This window comes from Propithecus coquereli, unplaced genomic scaffold (genome assembly GCF_000956105.1).
Source record: "Propithecus coquereli isolate 6110/MARCELLA unplaced genomic scaffold, Pcoq_1.0 Scaffold408, whole genome shotgun sequence".
Classification (NCBI taxonomy): domain Eukaryota; kingdom Metazoa; phylum Chordata; class Mammalia; order Primates; family Indriidae; genus Propithecus; species Propithecus coquereli.
This window is the reverse complement of record NW_012149819.1, coordinates 298,864-323,287: the sequence shown is the minus strand read 5'-3', so window position 1 is coordinate 323,287 and position 24,424 is coordinate 298,864. Positions and strand designations below refer to the sequence as shown.

Below are 24,424 nucleotides of genomic sequence, written 5' to 3'. Positions count from 1 at the left end.
TCAATGATTGCTTTTCAGAATTTTGCTATTCCTTTAATGATGATAGGTGCAATGTATTGAATGTCTACTTGTACTCTATGACATTAAAATAGCTTGTTACAATGATACACTATTGGTTTAATTTCCTTCCCCACTTACCATTTGAAGACTCATCAATCTTTTAGTACAAGAATTTAGGGTTCAATTAGTGGTTTCTGAGTCAAAAATTCAGAGTCCATCTGTCCCCTATAACTGTTTGGTGCCAGTGGCGATAAGCAAAGATGAAAGAGAGGATTTCCCACATGCCTACCAGCTATCTTTAAGTTTTCAGGGAAACCAAAGAAGAGGTGAGAGCTATGACTTATGGATGGCCATTACATGGCAGTGCTTATAAAATGCGGGGACATGAAATTTGTTCTCTGTGCTCTCACCTGGTATAATTTGAAACACACATTAAAGGTTTTGGAAACCACAGTTATTCATTGTTTAGGAAGATCTGTAGACTTCCTGAACTATGCACACTACATGGATTTGGCCTTTAGTGGTATTTACTCTTTGTGTATTAATAGCATTTCTGCCTGCAGATAATGCATTTTCAGTGGAAGTAACTTATAGTTCAGTTTAGACATTTTGCTGGTGAGGTGCTGGAGTTTCAAAACGTTTCTCTGCTCTTGCATGCTCACCTGTTTCCCTGCTCTTTTGTTTTCTGATCGTGACATGTTTTTGTTTTTAAAAACATGCTCTCTGATTTTTCATGGAATGTGACTTTTAGATTTTAACTCAATTCCAGATTGGCTCCAATGTCCAACTAATACACTGCTGGTTTGATTCATGTTATGAATAAGTTATATTGATACGATTGTATTAATATTTTCCTTCATATATTTGGATGGTAGCTCCAGTGATATCTGTATTTTTAATCTTTTATTCAAATTATAAATCATATAGACATTAGTATTTCTTTAATCACTTGCCTACCCATCTACCCATCCTCAATGCTGTACTTTGGAGAACATTAAGAATTTTAGTTTCTTGATCATATTTGTGTTAAGCATAGTCAAAGATGCGAGGCCTTTTCCTTGGACCCTTGAGACTGGAGAGAAAATTTTTACAGATGTTAACCATGGTGAAACTGCTTTTCATATGTCTCTTTTGATCTCTATGAATAATAAATGGGAGGATTTCATGAGGTATATCAAAGTTTCCAGGCTTTCCCAAAATATATTTGAAAGTTCATGGCCAAGTGGAGATTAGGCTTCCAGGCCCATCCTAGGCAGGGTGTTAACATGGTTGCTACCACACCCTTATGTATTACTCAACAAGGATGTGTTTTTAATATGCTATAAGACTTAACTAGTATTACATCTGTGTAAGGTTACCACTAGTAAGATATTTTATTCCTTTTAGAATACTTTCACTGGGGTATACGTAATGCTAACTAATTAAAGCTAGATAATTAACGTGTAGAAAGTGAAATAAATACACAGAATTTTGTTTTAAGATTTGCACCTTGTATAACATCTGTGTTTGCTCTGCTTTGCATTTCCAGATTTTCCTCCAGTTAACATGTGAATCAATTCTTTGGAATTCAAGCATTATTTTAAATAACCATTCATTATTAGGTCATTTTGGAACATTCTTTACATTATTTCCTCTGTTTTGCTTCTTAATTTCCTAAAGCTGTTGTTACTATATGCTTGATTAAAAGATAATTTATTTTTGAGGCCTCTTAGCCTGGATGTTTTAAGGCATGTATAACTCAATCCAGTCATTTCTGAATTTCCAATTTACTAATAAATGCATGATAGATTGACCATACACAATAATAATTATACTCTTGCAGGAATGACAGCAATCCATCTAAATGTCTTGAGATCAGAGATTATTTTACTCATTATTGTATTTTCTTCTTTTTTTTTATTTCAAAGTATTACAGGGGTACAAATGTTTTCAGTTACATGGATCACTTTTGTAATGCTTGAGTCAGAGTTAAAAGTGTGCCACCCAAATAGCGTCGCCCAGATAGTGTTCATTGTTACCCGTTAGGTAGGTTTTCATCCATCTCCTCCTCCCCCCTCCCTCCTGCTTGATTTCCATTTAGTTTTACATCCCTTTATGCATATTTGTGTTCATCAGTTAGTTGCAATTTAATAGTGAGTACATGTGGTGTTTGTTCTTCCATTCTTTTGATACTTCGCTTAGGATAATGGCCTCCAGTTCCATGCAAATTGTTGCAACTGTTGTATTTTTATTTCATTTCATTTCATAGCATTGCATTTTCATTTTATTTTATTATGTAGAGTACCTAGTCCATAGTAAGTACTATGGAATTTTAAGTGAATGAATGAATGATACATCCATCTTTATGGGTACTCTGGTGGCAAAGACAAATGTTTCCGTGACAGCCAACAGCATAAGGTCCTTAGGTAGCACTGGCTGGGAAAATGCCAGCCTTTGCATTGTAGTGTGGTAAACCAAATTCCTAAAGCCCAAAGCCTCAGAGCAGCAGCCCTGAGCTCAATACGAGTGTTGATCCTTGGAAGAACGGTTGGTTGGTTGTCAGAGAAGTCATTGGCACCTTCAAGATGCACAATTGATGCTTATGTAGGATGTAAAATTTAAAAATGAAACAGCAAAAAGATTCAGGTCATATGAAAAAATAAAAATGTCCAAGTTCCCACCCTGTGCCTCAGGAGGAAGTTAATTTATTGGATTACCCAGTTCTCAATATGGCATCATAATAGCTATACCTAAATTTATATCATGCCTTTCAGATTACAGAATACTTTCACATGCATTAACTTGCTTAAGGGGTACCTATGATGAAAACAATTTTGATAAATAATTGGTATAAACTGATATTTACCTCTTGAAGTTAGTATTTTATTTGGAAAATTTGTGGTGGGTAGAATTTGCAATAGACATAGCAGTGAATCTTGGTGGCTAATTTGGGGGGAGATTGTCTTTGGATCTTTATTATTAAAATATTATTATTCTATCCAAATTCATAAAGTTTCAAAGTAGAATGAAACCTTGAAATTATTTTTGCGTATCTTTCATCTGATTCACAATTCCTTTACCTCCCATACAAAATGACTTCGTCACTAAGGCACAAAATTTGTGAATTCATTGTCTCCTTAGTTCCTGAGACCAGTCCATTTTTAACCAGTATTGTTTTTTAGAAATTTCTTTCCTGTTAAGCAAAAATCTTTATTTTAACTCCTTCTTACTGGTCCTAATCTTTCATTTGATATTATATGAGTAATATTACGACCTTCCCCATTACGAAAAATGCATAATTGCTTATTACTTCATAAAATATATTCATGCACATTATTTTATTCGAGCTTCAAAACAACCCATAAATTAGATAGCTTATGCATTATTATTTTTGTCTTACAGGTTAATACTCTAAAACACAGAGAAAATATGTAATTTGCCAGTGATCACACCTACAAATGATAAATAGTGAATCCAAGGTCTGTGCCCAGGTCTTCTGATTCTTAATTCCATGTTCTTTCCATGATACGGTGTTGCCTCAAAGTATCCTTTCTGATTTTCAGTGACGTCCCATAAATTCTTCACTTCCTCAAACTATATACCCTCAGCTCCTTCAGTTTCTCAGTTCTGCCAGCCATTCCTAAAGTGAGCTAATATTCAGCTTTTGTGGTGCTAGATGCTTTGTGTGTGTGCATGATCATGTATTAATACATACATAAGCATGCAGATCTTGGGAAAAGTTTATAACCTTCTGGCCTGATATTGATAAAATATTTTGTACTTATACCCAGTCTTTGAACACACGCCCCCAACATAGATATTTTTGGTTTACCTGAGTCCTGTCTTATGTAAAATTTTATGTAAATATTTTCAAAAACAAATATGTACATCATTTACCATTTCAGAGTAGAGTGTTTTCAAGTGAAGAGTTATAGGCCTTACCCTTATTTTGTACATTACTGTTTGGTGAAATCAGAAAAATTTATTTTCTCTGGACAGCTGTTTAAAAATCATAAATTTTCCTGTCTGCACTCTGTATTTGGTTAAAGGGAAAACCTCATGTCTTACCAACTTCATTCAGTCTGGCTAGCATGAGAAATAAATGCTTTCAGGTTGTAAAACTGAATTCAATAAAACTAAAGTATTTCCAAAGTTTGCTTAGAAACTGCTTGGCCTAGTGGATACAAGATTATGCCATGCTCTGAATATCAAAGAAAGAGGTTAGCCCAGTGTCAACAATTATATAATTCTATACCCTAAACCCAACAACAAAACTAACCACTTCCTAAATTGCGAATAGCAGTAGCACAAACTGAAACCACAGTTGATCAGTGCATGTAAAACCACAGTTTTCCTGGTACTAGTATAATTATTTCCATAATATTCTGCATAAAATCATCAGAAGCCAGAAAGTATTTTTGCATCAGTGAATAAGGAAGACATTCAGAAAGATAAATTATTTTAAAGTAACCACTTCTGGAAAGTGGTTTAAAAAATGGCTTCATATTCATTGCGTGAACATTCATATTATTAAACTTAAATGGTCTTCTTTAAGACTGAGATTTCTCTGAAACTACACTACTCACAATTAATGTTTCAAGTCCCTTATGAAGCTAATATGTTTAACCAAAAACTCTTTTTGAGGCTAATTGGTTAGGAAATTATTAAGTCTAGGATTTTAATTTCAGCAGTTTTTCACACTGAATAAGAAAGAAGTAACGTTGAATGCACTGTGAAGACAATTAGTAAAGTGATCGATTCAAGTAAGGATTTTTAGCCCTGCTGAGTTTCTGAGATTGAAATTTAACTATTTAATTATAACAAACTTTTCATATCAACTTGCTTTCAAAAATCTCCAAAACAAATAATTACAGACTATTATTTAAATCTCTCATTGTCAAGTTCATAAAGGGCCTCGGCAACAACATTCCGAAAGTTACAATTGGTCTCTGAGTACTTTGGAGGTTCTGGAGATTTTATGTGGACCCACAGGCATTCCTCCCCGGCTGTCCCATGGATTTGTCATTCTTTGCTCTCAGTCTGTGCTCCGTGCTTTTTCCTTTGCTCCCATCACTAAAGCATTTGCCTAATTTGACTCCTTGTCTGTGAGACTCCTTGTCTGAGATTATCGGCTAGCAGACTTGATTTAAGAAAGTTCTGGAAATCCAGCCACAAAATTATGCCCTCATGCCATGAATGGTGTCTATGAATGAATCCTGTTGTCATTCTAAATGAAATTAGATTTACTTTAGATTCAAATGCTCTCCAGTGCTGCTGGGCAGGCATTCTACAGTATCTTTGTGTCTCCTCTCTCCTCCTCAAGGAGACTGTTATTTTACATTTTCTTCTCTTTCTTCGAACCTCTGGCATCATTTCTCCCCTCCTCATTCCCAAATGATAATTTTGGTTTTTGCGTCACAAGGAAAACACAGTCAGGAAGAGACTTCTGCACCGCAAGCTCTTGGCATGCTGTCTACCCCTCTCTCGTGTGTACCTCAGCAAGTGACTCTCCCCGCTGTAGCCCTGGGTAAACTCTGGCTGCCTTCCTTCCTGATCCCATCCCTTCCAGCTCTTGTCTACTCAGGGATGCTCCCACACTCTTCTCTGTCCTGCATCATCTTCTTCTTTTTTATTCTTGGCTATTCTATTGGTTCATTCCCTTCAGCATACACATAATGCTATTATTTCTCCCATTTTAAGAAAAATGTGTGCTTTTCCTGATCCCACATCCTCACCCAGCTTGTCAGCACCTGCTCAGGAGAACTATAATACTTGTGTTTGCTAGTTCTAATTGCCTTCCTCTTACTGGCTCCTAAACTCACACTAGTCTCACTTCCACCCCGCCCACCCACTCTACCTCAATCACACTTGCTAAAGTCCCCCATGAGCACATATTGCTAAATCCAGTGGAAAACTCTCAGTTCTCCTCTTATCAGGCCTATCAGCAGCAGCCAGAGCTGCTGATCCTTCACTCCCTCCCACTGAACACTTTCACACTTGGTTTCCAGATCTTCACACTCTCCCTGTTTTCCACCCACCTCTCTGTCTGCTCTGTCTCAGTCCCCTTTACTGGTTCCTCCTCCTCTCTCTGTCCTGGAATTATGAGGGTGTTTCTAGTGTCAGTTCATCTTTTAATCATGACCACTTTATAACCATGTCATTCACCTCCTCCTAATAAAAACTCGGTTTGCAATCTCATCCAAACCCATGGCTTTTAGTACTATCCGTAAGCCATTGGCTCCCAAATTTATGCAGCCAGCCCATACATCTAACCTAAAATCCTCTCTTGAATACCTACCCACCTCTTCAGTCTTCCTGTTTGGATTATTGGAACCACTTCCTAAGTGGCCTCCCTGTGTCCATCTTTGCCTTCCTGCGGTCTGTTTTCACCACAGCAGTGAGTGAGATCGTCTTCAGACATAGGACAGATTGTACCACGCCTTTGCGTGGACCTCTCCGATGGCTCCCAGCTGGGGTTGCCAGAGTGAGCAGATGAAAATACAAGGTGCCCAGTTTTACATGTGAATTTCAGTTAAACAATGATTTTGTAACTTTTGGGCCATACTTACACTAAAAGATCATTTCTATTTATGTGAAATTCAATGGTAACCGGGCATCCTGTATTGTATATGGCAACTCCACTCCCAAGTCACCCAGAGTAAGTTCTAAATCCTTACAGTGGCCTCCAATGTCCCCACGTAATCTGGGCTACTGCTGTCTCCGGTCTGCATTCCAGCCACAGTGTCCCATTCTTGCTATACCTTGAATTGAGTTCACCAAACATACTTCCTGCCTCAGATTACTTGCCCTGCTATCCCGTATACCTGGGAATTCTTTCTCAAGATAGCCATATGACATATACCCTCAACTCCTTTAAATTTTGCTTGAATGCTGCTTCTCAGTGAGGCCGTCCCTGTCTTTCTTTTCCCCTCCTTGCTTTACTTTTTTTTTTATTTTACATCTCACCATCTAACATTGTGTATGTTTCATTTATTTTGTTTATGGTCTACTTCTCCTCATTAGACTATGTATTTCATAAAGGCAGAGATATTTATTTCTTTCGTTCGCTGCTCCATCCTTAGCACTTAGAACAGTGTCTGGCTCATATTAGATGCTCAGGATGTATTTGTTGAATAATCAAATGAATATATATCATGTTAATGACCCCTGGATAATCAAAAGCCTATAAGTGTGGTTATGAATGTACCTACTTATCTATAGAGTAACATTTATTAGTTTTACAATATACTATCTGAAATCAGCTGAAGCAATGAAGATTTTTAGAAAGCAAAGTAGGGAAATGAAGGTCATCCCAGAGCACTGGACACTGAGGGCAAAGCATGACAGAACAGAGGGGCAGGGTAAAGAGCAAGGCAAAGAAAGGAATTTGGGAGGACATTTGTCAATTGACCTTGAACTTTATTAAATTTTACTATGACTTTGCATCTCCTGAGTACTCTAGCCCTGCTCAATCTAGGCGTTAGATTCTACATTCAGAAAATACTCATTATTTTAATAATCCAGTTAGTTGATTCTGGTGGATAAAATTTTACCTTATGTAAATATGTGAATGTTATGCTTTATAGCCCCTCCCCTGTTCACGGCGCCTCTGCCTTGTCCTGACAAAGCTGTTCAGTCCCTTTAACCTGATGCTAGCTGCTCTCTTTCAATTAGCTGCTCCCTGCGTATTAGGTTGAGGACTGATGGGTCTATTTTTAGAAATCTGTTAAACTTAGATTAGAACAACAAGATCTCAGTCTAGTTATTTTTTAGTCTCTGCCTATGCAAGGTGTGAATCATCTTGTTTGCTTTATAGTTTAGCTCACAGTGACAATCATATCCCTAAGCTGTTGGGGCTCATTTCTGTATTGTTGTCATGTACACTAAGAATTATCGAGAGTATAATGGACCATCGTACATGCATACAGTGTGATCATTTATTTAACAGTCTTCCAATCGTGAACATTTAAGTTTTTTATTTTATTTTATTTTTTACTCTTCTCTATTAATAATGCTACAATGCATATCCTCAGATTATATCTCTGATTATTTCCTTAGGACAAAAATTCTGGATGCAGAATTACAAGATCTGAAAAAATGGACATTTTTAAGGCTTGTGAAAAATAGTGTTGAATTGTCCTGTAGAAATACTGTGACATTTTATCCTTTTTTACAGTTTGTGAGAAAGACATTCTTGCCCTGTCTTTACCTACAGTGTCTATTAACTCTTCTCTGTCTTCAAATCCCTTTTCTTCATTGGCCTCCTTCCTTTCTGATTGCAAATATACATAGATTGCTTTATTTATTATATTAAGCCTTTTTCTAATCTTCTCATATATCCATTATTCTGTCTTCTTTTTTCTTATTGCCAATCTCAATGAAAAAGTTTTACTTACATTCTCCATTTATACTCCTTTTTCTTACGGGCCTTCTTTCTTCCTTTCTTGCTTCAATGACACATCTCTATTCCTAAAGTCACGGAAGACCACCTGTTGAATAGACACAGTGGCCTGTTTTACTCCTCTTCCTTCTTGATCTTTCCATCACTTTGATGTTGTTCTCTGTCTCTACTCCTTAAAACTCTCTTCTCCTTTGTCTACAGAATCACTGACACCTCCATGTTCTCTTCCAGCCCATTAGATTGATCTCTTTCAGACACCAGCACTGGTGGCTCCTCTGCCGTGGTCTATAATCTAAATATGAGGAAATCCCAGTTGCCTGTCCTTGATTATCCTCTCTTCTCATTTCATTCGTACTGTTATCCCATGGCTTTAACATTTAACATTTGTACATGTTAATGACTATCCATCTCTATCCCGAGCCGGTCCTCTGCATTTAATGCCATGGAAATGTTTGCGGTTGTCCATTAGAGGTATCCCTGTCAATACACCTCTACTTTAAATGACCCAACCTGACATTTATTCTTATTTCCTACCAATTTTATCTCTGCTAGATAACTATGTCACTGTCAACCCCTTCTCTCAAGCTAGAATCATTTAATATCAAGCACATCTCTTCTCTCCCTTACTCCCCATGCCATCAGCCACCAATTCCTATAGGTTCTACCACGGTCATATACTTTGACACCCTTCTTTTCATTTGTTTTCCTCAATGGTGGTAGTCACTCAGTTCTTAAAGCATACTTTTTTTTAGCATTTCATTAATATTCTTCTGCCAGATCCCCCAAATTATTAGGGATCAAAAATTATCCAGAAGACATAAGGTGTGGCCCCTGCTCTGAAAGAACTTGCAGGCAAATGGGAGAGAGAGGTGTAATGATTTGAATTCAATGCAGTGCCAGAGATACGAACAGAATGAGACAGGCTCCAAAAGAGCAACTAGGTTAGAGGTAGTGGTATAGAGAGAGAAAGGGAGGTCTTACTAGTGAAAGCCTCCTGGAGGAGTTGAGTCTTTATTGGTGAGCAGTAATTGGCCATATGACAAGAAGAGAAAGGCCATTACTGACCATGGGCAACAGCAGGAGCAAAGGTTCAAATTCCCAAACCTTGTTTATGGGCTCCCACCAGAGTCTACCCACCTGCTTCTCCCAACCTTAGAACACCTTCTCACATAGGATAGAAGTGGAAAGCCAAAAAATGAACTTGCATTTGTCTTACCTTTCTTAAAAATCTCTTTCAGCTCTCTCACTTCTTTGTGATTAAGTCCAAATACCATAGCTCGGCACACACAAAGACTTACACACAAAGGCTTCCCAGTCAAACCCCAATTCATTCCTGTAGCCTCACCTGCCACCATCTGCCCTGCCTCACATAGCAATGCTTTTGCCACACGCTTCTTCCTAGTCTTCCCCCAACACCATTTTTCCTCCCAACTCAGGTTCATTGTAAATATCTGAAGTGCTTCTTCCTTCTGATCTATTAATATATAAGTATTTTGTTATTCTCTGACCTCCAGATTAGCTTTTATCTCTTCTTTGTAGCCTCTCCTTAATTCTCCAGGTAGAATTAATTGTTATCACAGTACTTAGATTTTTCACCTCTGTTGTAATCATGACCTAAGGCCGCAGTCCTCAACCTCTGGGCCATGGACCAGTGCCATCCATGATCTGTTAGGAACCTGGCTCCACAGCAGGAGGTGAGTGGTGAGTGAGTGAGCGAAGCTTCATGAAGCTTCATCTGTTTTTACAGCCGCCGCCCATCACTCGTATCTGTGCCTGAGCTCTGCCTCCTGTCAGATCAGCGGCAGCATTAGATTCGCATAGGAGCACAAACCCTACTGTAAACTGTGCATGCCAGGGATGAAGGTTGCATACTCCTTATGATAATCTAATGCCTCATGATCTGAGCTGAGGCGGTAATGCTAGCACTGGGGAGCGGCTGCAAATACATATTATCATTAGCAGAGAGGTTAACAATGTAATAATAACAGAAATAAAGTGCATAATAAATGTAATGCTTGAATCATCCCCAAACCATCCTTCCTCAACCCCAGTCCATGGAAAAATTGTCTTCCATGAAACCAGCCCCTGGTGCCACAAATGTTGGGGACCGCTGACCTAAGGGATACAATTTTGTCCATCAAGAGATAAGAACATCACAATGGCTGTATTATTCATATTCATCACTCAGTGTGAGCACGTATTAGTAGTATAATACAGCTTCTTGAATAATTTAACATTTTATCTGACTCTGTTTTCAAAACTCTGTCTTGCTTATACCAATAGAAGTAGATTTTTCAGGTGTTCTTGGGGTGATGGCAGCAACTTTTCACCAAAGTATTCTATGTTCTTTGTTGCCTTGGGTGATCTTTTTGACCTGTTCAGAATTCTGAGCATGTGACAGTTTCACTTTAGTGTAGTGACCAACATGAAAGAACATGTTTATTTTTTGGAGGTGTTCATATCTGTGGATGAATATTAAAGACTTTATAGCATAATAGATATGTCACAGACTGATTTAAAAATGTGAAAAGAAATGACCTAGCATTTGATGAAATAATTGTCACACATATTTTTCTCTATTGTTGAAATGAGAATGGCATGTTGACTGGTTACTTTATAAAAGTTAGTTTTAATACAATGCTATACACTGTACAATAATAATTAGAGTGGGCCTGACCAGTGAAATCCTGTATTTTGTGTGGAGTTTTTGCTTGTTTCATTTCATATAAAGACTTTATATACAAGGGTGATGATTTCAGAAAATTGATATAAGAGATATGAACTAAGGATATTATTGTACTTAGATTTTTTTAAAGTTCCTCAGCATAGAGTTATTCATAGCCATAAACATACTTAGACTTGCATTTACTGAACTTGTTGTTGTGAAATGCCCATTTCTCTCTCCAGAACAGCTACTGAATATAAATCTGTTTTAGTGGAGAAAGAAGTTTGTTCAAGGATTATCCCTGTGGGGCAGAACAAGCTCTGATTTGCCATGTCAGTGTAGTAAGAATGTTGGGTGGAGATATCATTGAACACTAACTAAAGAGGTAACACCACTCTATATAGCACAAACTAACATCAGTCTTGAACTAAATTTTTGAAAGTAATTGTTTATCTTGGCTAAAATTGGTACAACTTGGATAATTAAATATACAATAAAAATAATCTGTATGATAATGCCTAAGTATATATAATGGTTAATTGTTTATTAAATTTTTCAATTATGCTTTCTTAATCCTTACAACATTTTTCCTAAGTAGATGTTACTTTCTCTGCTTTGAACATTTATCTTCACAGACACACACATAAATGTGGTATTCACCACGTAGCGTAGAGAGACATCCCATTTTCTGTGGCTGGTAGGTGTGGCTCACCTACACTGAAGAAGACAGCTTTGTTTGCCTCCCCAGCGCCTGTAGGAGGGGTAGCAAGCATGTTCTGACCACATGAAATATACTCCAGGGGAGGACGAATGGCAAGTGTCAGAGGCATACTGGGTTAACTGAGGTTTATGAAACCTGTACAGACCCCTTCCACTGAGGTTCGCTGTGAAGAATCAATAGAATCTTTAAAATAAAAGCCATTTCTTAAAAACTTAATGTTTAAAAGCATATATTTTCTAGAAAAATAAAAATAATTGGTAATTTTATGAATATCCTACCTACAATTTGTGGTAGAATATGTAAAGTTCTGTTATTTAATTCAGGCAACCATGGCAAAGGCAAAAACAGGGAGACCAGTTAGGAGACTATTTCAGATGATGGCTTGGATTATAAAGTGCTAGCAATGGAAGTGGTGGGAAGTGATCAGATTCTAGATGTAGCCTGAAGGGAGCACCAGGATACCTTGATGTCGGGTGTGGGGTGTAAGCAAAGGAGAGGAGCAAAAGATGACTCCAAATTCCGGAGTTACCATTGATTGAGACAGTGAAAAAGTGCAGGTTACAAAAAAGGAATTTGTTGGTGATCAGCATATAAATCACATACAGTGCTTTGAAAGTATAGAAATCACCAAGGAGAAAGTCTTGGGACACTCCAGCATGCAGAAGGAAGGTGATCAGGTGGCACCAAGCAAACAGAGCTAAGGAGAAGCATCTAGCCGGGGAGGAAGAAAATATGCAGAGCTTAGTGCATAGAAAGTCACTTGCCACTAGATAGGTCAACTAGGATGGAGACTACAACAATGGACCGTTGGATTCAGCCATGTGATGGTCATTGGTGACCTTTACATACACTCTAACTACTTCCATTGGATTATCTCCTTTTCTCCCCACAGCAATTCCCTGAGGGATTTTTCATGACCATCTCTGTTTCAGCTACTTACACTCTTTTTATACTGTCAAGACATTTTAAATAAATACCTCTGTACTCTTGGGTTTTTTTTACCCAAAGTAAGGTCTTCCACACAAGCCCCATACAAAATTAGATCAAGGTTTAGTGTCTTATCTGACTGATAAACTTACTGAACATATAATTGAAAATGTCTACCAGTATAGCCACCATTTTTGAGGTAGAGTCCCGCAAAATATTCCACAGATTTCCCTGTATGGCTGTTGAGTGATACATTGACTAAATATTGTACTACAGGAGAAATTTCTGTAAGAAAGCATCTTCAGGGATTTGGGTATGAGATACACATTTCAAGTTTTACAGTGAAGGTGTGTTTTTCTTCTGTTAGTTCTTAGTTTACATTCTTTTTCATCTGAAGTTGCTTACTATCAGTCATTTCTTGAGTACTATATATAACAAAGCAAATCCACAAGCATTCACAGTAATAAGATTAGGAAAAAAGTCATGTGATACTTTGTTGTCAAACACTTGCAGCTGCTAGTTGTTATTTCAACTTTTTATATCCTGTCACATTTTTTGATTCAGAGGAATAATTTTTAAAATCTTAGTAGAAAAAAGAACCCTTAATTTTGGCTTCCCACAAATGCCATTGTGGAAAATATTCTTGGGACTATATTATTTAGTCATCCAATGGAATTCTAGTTTTCAATATAGATTATTACTTACAATGACCCTGACTCACCAGCCAAGAATGAGCCTGCTCCGTGGTCAAGAGTTGACTGGTATGAAGACCATCAAACCTAAGGTGCTGGCACTAGAGTGAAATTCTTTCTTTAGCTTGTAGACCACTAATGTTTTAGGTGAGGAGGATTTGAGGGTAACAATATCTTACTTTGTAAATCTAGTTAGATTGTGGTAGTTCTCAAGTTTTCACGCTGACAGGAAAATGGAGCCACTAACAGTTGTTTCATCTATCAAGTTAGTAAGAAACTGTACTTAGGTCCATAAACATTACTTTTATTTAAGACAACATTTTCAGCAAAACTAGTCATCTCTTTTTCCATATTCCTTTCTGCCCAGGCAGAATATTACTGCTCTTCAGGATTTTTCTGAAACCATGAAACTCATGGCCTTCAATGGTGAGTTTCATGTTTGAGCCTTGAAATGACTTTTTAAGTGCTGGATGATACACTATGTTCTCATTTCATACTGGACTGTCACTGTGATCTGTTATACAGATACGTCAAGTTTTATTCCGTTGCCATACTCTTTTACTAAGAACCTCTCAATATTAAGACTTGGTGTGAACACAGTTGGCCACCTTCCCTAGGATTTCCAACATAAATGTATAATCCGCATTACCCACACAGTATTAAAACATCTGTTCTTGAGCAGGAATGCAAGCATTTGCTTTTCTTTGCCGGCTTAAAAATAATTTAAAAACATAACCCAGATAACTTTTTGGATGAATTCAGATAAGAACAGAGGGAAAAACAAAGAAGCATGTTTAAATAAATTGTTCCAGGGCATTCTTGTGTCTTTACAGAAACTCCCGTCAGTTGTTCCTGGCAGGCATTTTCGTCTGCATGCTCCGTCTGCTTCTTAAGCTCTTTAAAAGCCAGACCTATGTACAATATATCAGTCTGACATTATAGGAATGAGACTGGAGACACCTTTAAGAAGTGATATCACACAAGACAGGACATTTTTTTTCCTTCTCCTATAACACCTGATTATTTCATCCTCGTTTTGTTTTTAACTACAATAATAAAACCTAATTTTCATTCCTAACCCTCTGTTAGGTATGAATGAAGCAAAAGCCTTCTTATCAGTTTGAAATGTACTGTGTGCAGTTAACTAAGAAAGCTGCAACGTAAATCTTTATAGTCTCTAATAGTTTTGCATCAGTTGCTGTGCTACTAATGGTAAACATTTGTATGTGTGTATTTGTCCAAGGACCATTCATTGTAAATGTTGTATTTTTAAAATCTCACTGGCCACAAAAATCCTAATAAAATGAAAACCTGTGTTTTTTTTAGAGCTAAGTAACTATTTATTGTGAAATTATAAGCAATTCAGAGAGTACTATTCCAAACAGAAAGTCGGCTTTTCTTTTTCTAAAAAAAAAGAAGATGGTAATAAATGCACAAAATATTGAAGGCTGCCATAATAAAATAAAAAACATTAAAATATTGATTTTTGAAAAGTAGCACTGGAGAAGTGAATAGGGAAGTAACTTTTGCAGCCAAACTTGCTATCTTCAGCTTGTAAGACTGATTCATATGACTATTATTTTGATTGAACTCAAGGACTGTCAGTTATTTGTCAATAATAATAATAGAAATGTATTTGTTTTTCAGTTATTTTTCATGCTAAGTTCACTTTTTATGGTCTGCATTGACCAGGATTTGTGCAATACTTACTTGGTTACTTATGTGATTCATAATACCAAATTCTCAGTTTGGCTTTGTTTTGGCCAGAGAAGAATCTCTCCTATGATGCGGTATACTTGGCTTATAAAGTTATAAGCTTCACAGGGGCAAGAATTTTGGCCTGTTTTGTTCACAGTGCCCACTTCACAGGTGTTTAAATAAATGTTTATCAAATGATTTAGTGGACATAGTATAATATTATCCTTTGTTTGCTCCTACAGTAGATAATAAGTTGAGAAGTTAATGACAGTATGTATTAGTCTTACAGGGCTGCCTTAACAAAATACCACAGACTGGGTGGCTTAAACTGCAGAAACTTACTTTCTCACAGCTGTGGAGAGTAGAAGTCTGAGGTCAAGGTGTCAGCAGGGTCGGTTTCTTCGGAGACCTCTCTCCTTGGCTTATAGATGGTGACCTTCTTCCTGTGTGTTCACATGGTCTTCCCTCTGTACATATCTGTGTCCAAATTTCTTTTTGTAAGGACTCCAGTGATATTGGATTAACGTGCACCTTAATGACATTATTTTAATTTAATTATCTCTTTAAAGACCCTATCTCCAAATATAGGAACATTGTGAGGTACTGGGGGTTAGTACTTAAACATAGGAATTTAGGGTGGACACAATTCAGCCCGTAGCACAGCATGTATCTGTATTTATTCGAACATTTTTGATACCACTTTTCTAAGCAGGGACCTGTTTCCTTCTGATTTTTAGGACTGTACAGCTTCTATTCATATACTAGATTTGCCTTTCTAGGATATTTGAATTCTTAAAGGGCAGGGTAAACTTTACGTACTCTCAGAACAACAACAACAAAAAAATCAATCTAGAATTATGTTAGTTGTACCGTAGGACAGTGTTCCCCAAAACTCACTGATAGTCTAAAACAACAAGGAAGATCTAAAAGAAAAAAGAAAAAAAAAAGCTCAGCCCCATTGTAGCCTTACTAAGTGGTATATTATATTTTTTAAGCTCTCAGGGTAATTTTCTGGAAGCTGTATTGGGCCCTCTTGTATCTGACAATTACATAGAATTTTTAAATGTAAAAGCTGGAACAAAACTTGAAGGACACTGAGTTTAGCTGCCATGTTTTATAGTGGAGGAAACTGAGGCACAGAGGGTTTCAGTATTTGCCCAAATTCTCTTCCCTAAATGTGAGCAGCTCCAGGATTAGAGCCCAGAGTCCTTGACTCCTCATCAGGGTTCTTCTCTCATCTCATGTTGTCATTCAGAGTAACCTTCAACGTGGTATTTAAAAGACCTCATTTTGTATAGGATCCTTAGCAGGGGCAACTCACATTTTAGAAATGTATTGTTTGACAGGACGGTTCGTTGCGTAGATTTCAGATTCCTTTTCCTCTCTTTCACAATCTATCCTTACAGGTAAAATGCCTGAAAGGATCTAGGCTAGAGCTGGGCCATCACCTGGGTGGTCGTTACTGCCAGCGGGTGATTAGCAGAAGAGCTTTTCTCTGACTTACTGAAGTAACGATTTTGATTTAATTGTTTCCATTACAGAACACTAAGAAATTCTGCTTTCCATTGCTGTCCGTTGTCATCCACTAAATTGTAGTACACATGGGGGTGGAATTTTTTTAAAAAGTATATACATATATATATATATTTATGAAGAATGAAAGAAATAGAAAGTGGGGAATATGAAAATCCAGTTCAAGTCAAAGCACTTTTTGCATATTCTACATAGCATATCAGCCCAATCATAAGTATTTTTAAATATCAAAGGTACTGTTAGAATTTTTTTAGATACTAAATATGGGAGAAAATACTATTAGTCTACACTGAACAGCAGTGTTTTGTTAGAGCAAAAATTAAAACTGAAAAATTAGAGGACATTTTTTCCCTCTAACTTCTTTTTTCCATTGCTCCCCCTTTCTTTCTGAGAATCCCTTTAACCAACTTAGAAAAGCAGAACTTTGAAAGTGAACAACTTGGTTGTTCCTTGAACCAGTGGGTGGGGTGACAGTCATGAGAAGGCCCTTAAATAGAAGCACCACTTCCTCTGTTCTGTCCAGGGATTGATTCTTTGAATCCAGGGAACAGAAAATGTGTTGATTTTTCCCTTCCTGTTTTCTGGGTGGGGACTGGTGTGTGTGTGACGGGGAAGGAGGGGGTGTTTGGTTGTCTTTTTTTTTTTAATTTATCTTATTTTAATTTAAATACTTAAAAGTTTAGAGGTTTATAACACCTACCAGTCTATACACGCAGTAGTAACAAGATGCTTTTCTTCCAACCTTGTTATTTGAGGGGATTGACACGCAAATATTTCACTGGACCCAAAGTGTACATATTTTGTTTGTTCAATATTACAGGCTTAATTTGTTTTGCTTTCTTTTATATTAATATTTTGAACTCTATCTAAGCAACATTAATTTCATTTGGAACTTTTTATTGCTTTAAAAGGAATGCTCTATGTAGAGTCTCCAATAGACTTGGAAGCAAAATAAGCCACCTCATTCTTGGATTAGGTCTAATTGAAAATAGCCCAAATAATAATTTTATATCATGCCTAAAATATACATCTGTACTCCAGCACTTTAATAAATAATACATACTTTTTGTATTAACTTTCTAGCAACCATTTATATCCTATATGCAGATTTTGAAACTTCCAATTGTTTTATCTCATCATATTCATTAGTAATACCCCTTAATTTTTACTTTATACTATATATATATGGGCTTATATTTTTAAAATTTGCAAAAAATCACATCAACATTTTCACATTATAAATTTAATCAATCTTAATCAAATTGGGTAAATTAAAATTGAAAACCATTATTAGATCAATGTTTATTTACATCTATAATGGAGTTATCAATCATCATTTATTCTCTATTAAAGCAATTTTATGTTTCTTGGACAATTATGAAAAACATTGAGTAAATAAAACATACTAGATTTATTAACAGTTTCTACTCTCAAATTTTAACAGTCTAATTGGTAGAGCAAAAACATCACAAAATAATTGAAAAACATCCTAGTCCTAATATTTTAGCCAGATTCTTGACATTCTTGAAATTAGGTCTTTAAGAGTAACCATTGTACTATCTATATATATTATATCTAAATATCCCAAAACATTATGTTGTAAACCTCAATATACACAATAAAATTTACTTTAAAAATAAAATGATAAAAGAGATAACAGCTGAGTGGAGACTCAGGAAGTGCACATAAGTAAACTGGAGGCCAGACCTGGTCATTCTACTTAGCTTCTCCCATAATGCCAGCACAAGCCCTGGACACTGTAATAAATTTTTGTTAAATAAATTTCTGCTAAGTTTAAAAAAAATGAAATTATTGTTGGCTCATGACTGCCACATTCACTTCTGCTGGTTATGCTCTGTAACAATGTCCCCTGTAGGCAAGGGGGCTCTGCACCCACAAAGCTCTGAGCCCCAGTAAAGGCTGTGCCTGCCCAGAGAAAGGGCAGCTTCTACTCCTAAGCCAGGTGCCCACAGAGGGAGTCTCTCAGATTGACATAATTGAGATATACAGGACAGTGACGGCTCTGTTACTGTGCAAGGTTTGGTGGACGAATTGAGTTTTTTAAAATGTCACTATAAATGGTGAAGATTTATTAGGTGGATCAACAGGAGGAAGCTTTTGCATGTAGGGGGTGGAGGCAGCATTTACCATGGGTTAAGGCACAAAGTCTGAGATGAGGATGGCATGTGCTGTGGTTAGTGAAGAGCCTAGATTGATTGGAACAAAATGTGCATGTCTTTGATGAGTAGGGGATTAGATGGGAAGGTGAGCAGGGGTCAGGTTGCGAGGGCCCTGAATACTGGGTAAGGAATTTGGATTTATCCTCCAGATGAGAAATCACATAGGCATTTGTCCAAATTCATCACAGGATCAATGATATCTTATTTTAGGTAGATTAACCCAGGGTTATGCAGCATAGAATAAAAAGAGAAAGGAATGATTGAAGGCTAGGAGATGAGGTTAGAAGCTGCTATATATAGTGCATGGTTTTAGTATCCAGCCCAAGATCCAAGTAATGAGAATGAAAAGGAAGATATGATGTGACAGTGTTTTCATTATAATGTAAATATTTTTGTTTTTATCTGATTTCCAAAGGGAATCCATATTTATTATAGAAAATGTTGAAAATATGGATATGTAAGGAAAAAATTAAAATCACCCATTCTCATTTAAACCATAGATTAGCAACTCTTGACATTTTAAGCACTTTTGAATTTTTTGCTTTGTTTCAATTTATGCAGATTGAAATCATGTTACATTAAAGCTATGGTTATATAGCCTGTTTTCTGTTATTTCTCTTGTTAATAAAAGTTCCGGGAGTACCTCATTTTTAATGGCTCTACCTTACTCCATTTTTTGAGTACAGTATAGTTAACTATTCCACCATTTTAAATTTAGACTTTTCTCAGCTTTGTGTTGTTAAAAACATTGCTGTAATGAACATCAAATAACATAAATGTTTTATTCCATACTCTTCTTCATTTATTTATTTGAATAAATGTTTTTATTCAAATATATGTATCTGTTCATGTATTTATTTTGCCTATGTCAATTTCAACTCTGATCTGCCATTTCCTACCCTGAGTCTATATTTAAAATTATGGAATGGGGGTTCTTACTGAGTGTTTAAGTCTCCAATTATGTAGAGTATCATCAGCACTTTCATTTTCGTTGAAATCATTGTCTCATTTTGTTGATTGCCATTTAAGTTTATGATGTGTTTTAATCCATTCCCCTGTACATGGGCATTTAAGTTGCTTCTAGTCTTTCTCTGTTTAAAACAATGCTGCAATTAATATCATTGTATTAATACATATTATATTTCCATGTGCACAATGAAAGTATGTAAACTTCAAAGGTGACTACAGGGACATAAAACGTGTAAATCTCTAGTGTCCGATACACTTCAGTTACATCAGTTAAAGTTGCTTTACACATGGGCACTCACTTCTGCAAGCAGAGCAGAGGAGTTCCAATTTACTCACATCCTCATAATCCTTTTATAAATTATTGCCAATCTCATCTATATGAAATAGTACCACCTTTTCTGTATGTCAAATAATATCTCATTTTCTTTTACATCTCTCTAATAATGAATAATGAATTTTAACTTATTTTCATATGTTTATTAACCATTCAAACTTTTTGTCTGGAATTTGCCCATTTTTTCTACTGTGTTGTCTTTTTTTTTTTTTTTGGTATATTCTAGATACTAATCTTGTGATAGTCAGCTTGTTTGCCGAAGTGTTCTCCCTGTGTCTCTCTTAATCTTGCTTAATAGGTATTTTATACTAAATATATATTATAGACAAATTCATCAATCTGATCTTTTATGGTTTAAGGCCAGCAGTCCCCAACCTTTTTGGCACCAGGGACCAATGATTTCACGGAAGACAATTTTTCCACTGAAGCTGGGTGGGGAGTGTAGGGGATTAGATGGAAAGGTGAGCAGAGATTGAATTGCACGGGCCCTGAATACTGGGTGTATCGTGGGGGTGGGGTGCAGACCTCAGGCGGTGATGCGCAGCCCATTTCCTAACTGGCCATAGACTCAGACCAGTATTGGGCTGTGGCCCAGGGGTTGGGGACCACAGGTTTAGGAGTTTTCTATCATGATTGACAAGTTCTTCAACGTCAAAGGATTTTCTCGTGTATTTTTTTATAGATCTTATTTCTTATTTTTTTAATTCATCTCACATTAATTTGCATAATTCAAGTGATTTTCCAGATTGAAGAAAATGAAAAATGTAAAAGAAAAGAAAAATTTGGTGAATTGTATTCTAGTTGTATATTGTATTATAGTTTTGTTGTAAGTCCATAATTGAAGATATTTTCAACTTTTTATATGAGCAAAACATATCCATATTCACCATGGTTGCGGTAATGAAAATTAATGTCTTTCTCATTGATTTCAGAGAAAATCTATCGGAGTTCAGCCATTAATACATGAAGCCTTTGCATAATTATTTCTAATTGGGTTGAATACAATTTCACTTCCTGAATATTTCAGTCCTAGTCTTTGTAACTTCCCTAAGTCCAGAAGGAATACATTGTCATTTTTAAAATAGTTGACATGGGATTCATTTTACTTTCAGCAATTCACAGAAGCTGTGAGTCCGTCAGTGTTACCCCCTTCAGCTTTGCCATTGGACCTGCTTAATAATGCCGTGACTGCCTTTAGTACCTTGGAAGATCTTATTCGGTATCTCGAACCAGATAGATGGCAGCTGGACTTAGAAGATCTATATAGGCCAACTTGGCAGCTTCTTGGCAAGGCTTTTGTTTTTGGAAGAAAATCCAGAGGTAAGCTCCCTCTTCAGATTAGAACCTCATTTAATTTTCTTTGCAGCTAATGTTTCAGATTCTTCTGCCATAGTTTCTAAAGAGTAGAGTTTAAAAATTCTTCACTGATATAGTCAAATAATCATTTTCTTATCATTTGAGCATATTTCTATATTGAATAAGAATATATACAAAAGCAGGCACCGAATTATAACTCAGGGGGTTTGGAAAATTAAAAAGGATACATCTGAAATTCCTGTCATTTCTTATCTTCAAAGATATCATTTCAATGAAGTCCTCCATTGCGTTTCAACAAGAACATTTGCTCACTCAAACCTAATATTTGGAGTATATTGATTTGAGATTCAAGAGAAAGCATCATAGCTGCAAAACCAGATTTGGGCTAGACAAGGGGAGCATGCTGTAAAAATCCTTGTCTATGATGTGTCCCATGAATTAGGGCTATATTAATTTCTATTTTCTAAGCTTCTAAATATTATGAAAAATAGTGTCTATATCAGACACAAATGAAAATGTAATAGAAATAATTGAATAATTATAATGCATTAAAAAAACTTGTTCAGTCTGTCGGAAACATTGAAATCCACCTAGGATCACTTTAAAGAACGGAATGACAGTCTGGAGAATTTATGTGGAAGGAACAATGTTTGGTTAATTTGAGCCATTCACAAGGGCAGATTGCACGAGACTTGTTCTTCTAAATCTTGTCAGAAAGAAACCTGATTCCTGCCCTTTCCCCGGGCGAGTTGCAGCCCTTTTGGATCTTGAGCTTTAGTCTCAGCAGGTCATGTTCAGACTTGCCCAACCCTAGTACTTTGCTATGCCAACAGACGTGGTTTCCTTTTGGCCGTATTTGAAATCGGTGTTCAAGTGCATGGGCAGCCAAATCCTGTCCAGATGCTAAAAGCTGTTACATATTTATAAGATTCGAACTTGATGAATAACTTGCAAACAACACTTCCCTTCCCTCCCACTTAGGAACAGGAAGATGCGGATCTGTAAGACTAGCTGAAACACCCATGAATAGAGCCCTTGTTAGCAAAGTTGAAGTAGATTATCATGTTGATCTGTAAGAAGCAGGAGGAGTGAAACAGGTTCTAAGCTCAGATCTAGTTTCTTGGCAGCTGGTTTCTGGATGTGAGCCTAAAAACCCCCCTTCCAGCCATATATTTATGCCTGAATCTCTGTGCCTGGTGCTCAAAGATTTGGCCAGGGGCTAGCATGTATTTAAAAGCATCCAGCTCTGAACAAGATCTTTCAAATATTCATTTAACACTTTCAAAATTGAAGCCCTTTGCAGTTTGCCAAAACTATTAACTTTTTAAGCATACAGTAAGTGTGAGAAAAGCAGTGTATATTTTTGGAACTATACATAAACTAAAATGCAGGTGTGGGATAACATCTATATAGACAAAACCAACTTCCCTCCTCAGAGTCTCTCTACAAAGGAACAAGGAGAGAAACTTTTAAAAGCTTCTAATTAGACACTGAAATAGATTTTCCACAGAATAAACATATCACAGTGTTACCACATTCATCTTAGAAAGACCACCCTCAGATTGCCTTACAGTAATAGAATATCAGTGGACTGAATATCTTAAAAGAATGAACAACTAACGAAGTATAAAATGGAACTATAATTTTTTGGTCAATATTGTCCTTTTTAGTGAAACTTAAAATATTGATAAAATTTGCATTTAGAAATAATGATTTTGATTGGCGATGTGCTCAAAATCTCCATTCTTTAGAAAAACAAAATGGTGCGTGGATCATCTTAGGAGGTAATTATGAAAATGAAAAAATCTGGAGGCTAAGTTTTACTTTATGATTATTTTGCAGAGGGAAATGTCATTAATATTATAGTTGAGCTATAAAAAGTATGCCTTGGAGCATTTCCTTCTTTCTTTCTCTCTTTCTTCCTTTCTTTTTTTTTCCTTACTTCTTTATTTTCTTTGCTTTATTCCCCCCTAAAAGTTCTGCACAGTGTTTGGAGAATTTATAACACAGGATATAAAGTCACATGACTTATTTTAAAGAAGCTTATGTGAGTTTGAAAACTTAGGAGTAGGAAGCATAAGTTTCAAATATGATATGCCAAATTTAAAATTCTTAATTATATTTTTCACCCACTATAGACTGCATTATTATGTGTTTCTGTTTATTTTCTTCTCCTTTTTTCCTTTGGTTCAGGGTTTTTATTCATTCATATTGCCAAAAAAAAAAAAAACCCTGTATTTTCTAAGTCAACTTAACTAGTACTTATAAAGGACTTTTGCCTTTTGTGTCAAACATGATAAATGAGTGGAAGCTAAGTTGAAAGGGTGTTTAAATTTTCACATTGTAGCAGGTATCATAACTTAGTTCTCTTGGGAAATCTATCTAACCTTTTATTATGGTTAAGTAAACATTTTAAGGGGAGCATATACTGTCTCATTTTCTAGTATCATAAAATAGTGTGTTTAAAACTATTTGAGGTAGGTGAATATGCTTTGACAGCTAAGAGCATCTTCTTCACGTTCTAATATGTAGTATAAATCTTAAATAAGCAACCAGCTTTTGTGTTTGTGCATGTTTTTAAGTTTTCTCCCTCCTTGCCCAGATATTAACTTCTAGAGAAAGGATTCAAATAAATTCACATATGGCTTTAACAACAAAAGAGCAATGTGTACCTATACTATTAGATCAGCAAAATGAAATCAGGTAAAATATATGACATCCTTTAACCCAATGATCTCATTAATTTTATTAGCGATAAGTTGATCTTTTCAAGGCACTTAGAAGAAGGAACACATTTGCTCGTAAATATGTAAAAGCTTTGCTTACACAGGATCGTTTTCAGATGAAAAAGAAATCTTTAAACACTCAAAGGAAACAATGATTTTCTATAGATTTGGAAAAATAATTTTTTATCTGAATAAGGTGGTGAAAAGAACCTATGGCATTAGAATTTCTTTGATGCTTTCCTATACTTGAGATTTTAGTTGATCATATAGTTTATATATGTT

At 36.1% G+C, this 24,424-nt stretch overlaps 1 protein-coding gene across 2 annotated transcripts in view; it reads left to right on the top strand.

Annotated features, from left to right (window-relative positions):
- PDGFC (platelet derived growth factor C) overlaps positions 1–24,424 on the top strand; it is a 283,569-nt gene that overhangs the window by 248,715 nt on the left and 10,430 nt on the right. For both annotated transcript variants that reach the window (XM_012652995.1, XM_012652996.1), the window contains exon 4: positions 21,212–21,419. In XM_012652995.1, coding sequence (XP_012508449.1) covers positions 21,212–21,419 — 208 coding nt within the window. The remainder of the gene's footprint in view (positions 1–21,211; positions 21,420–24,424) is intronic.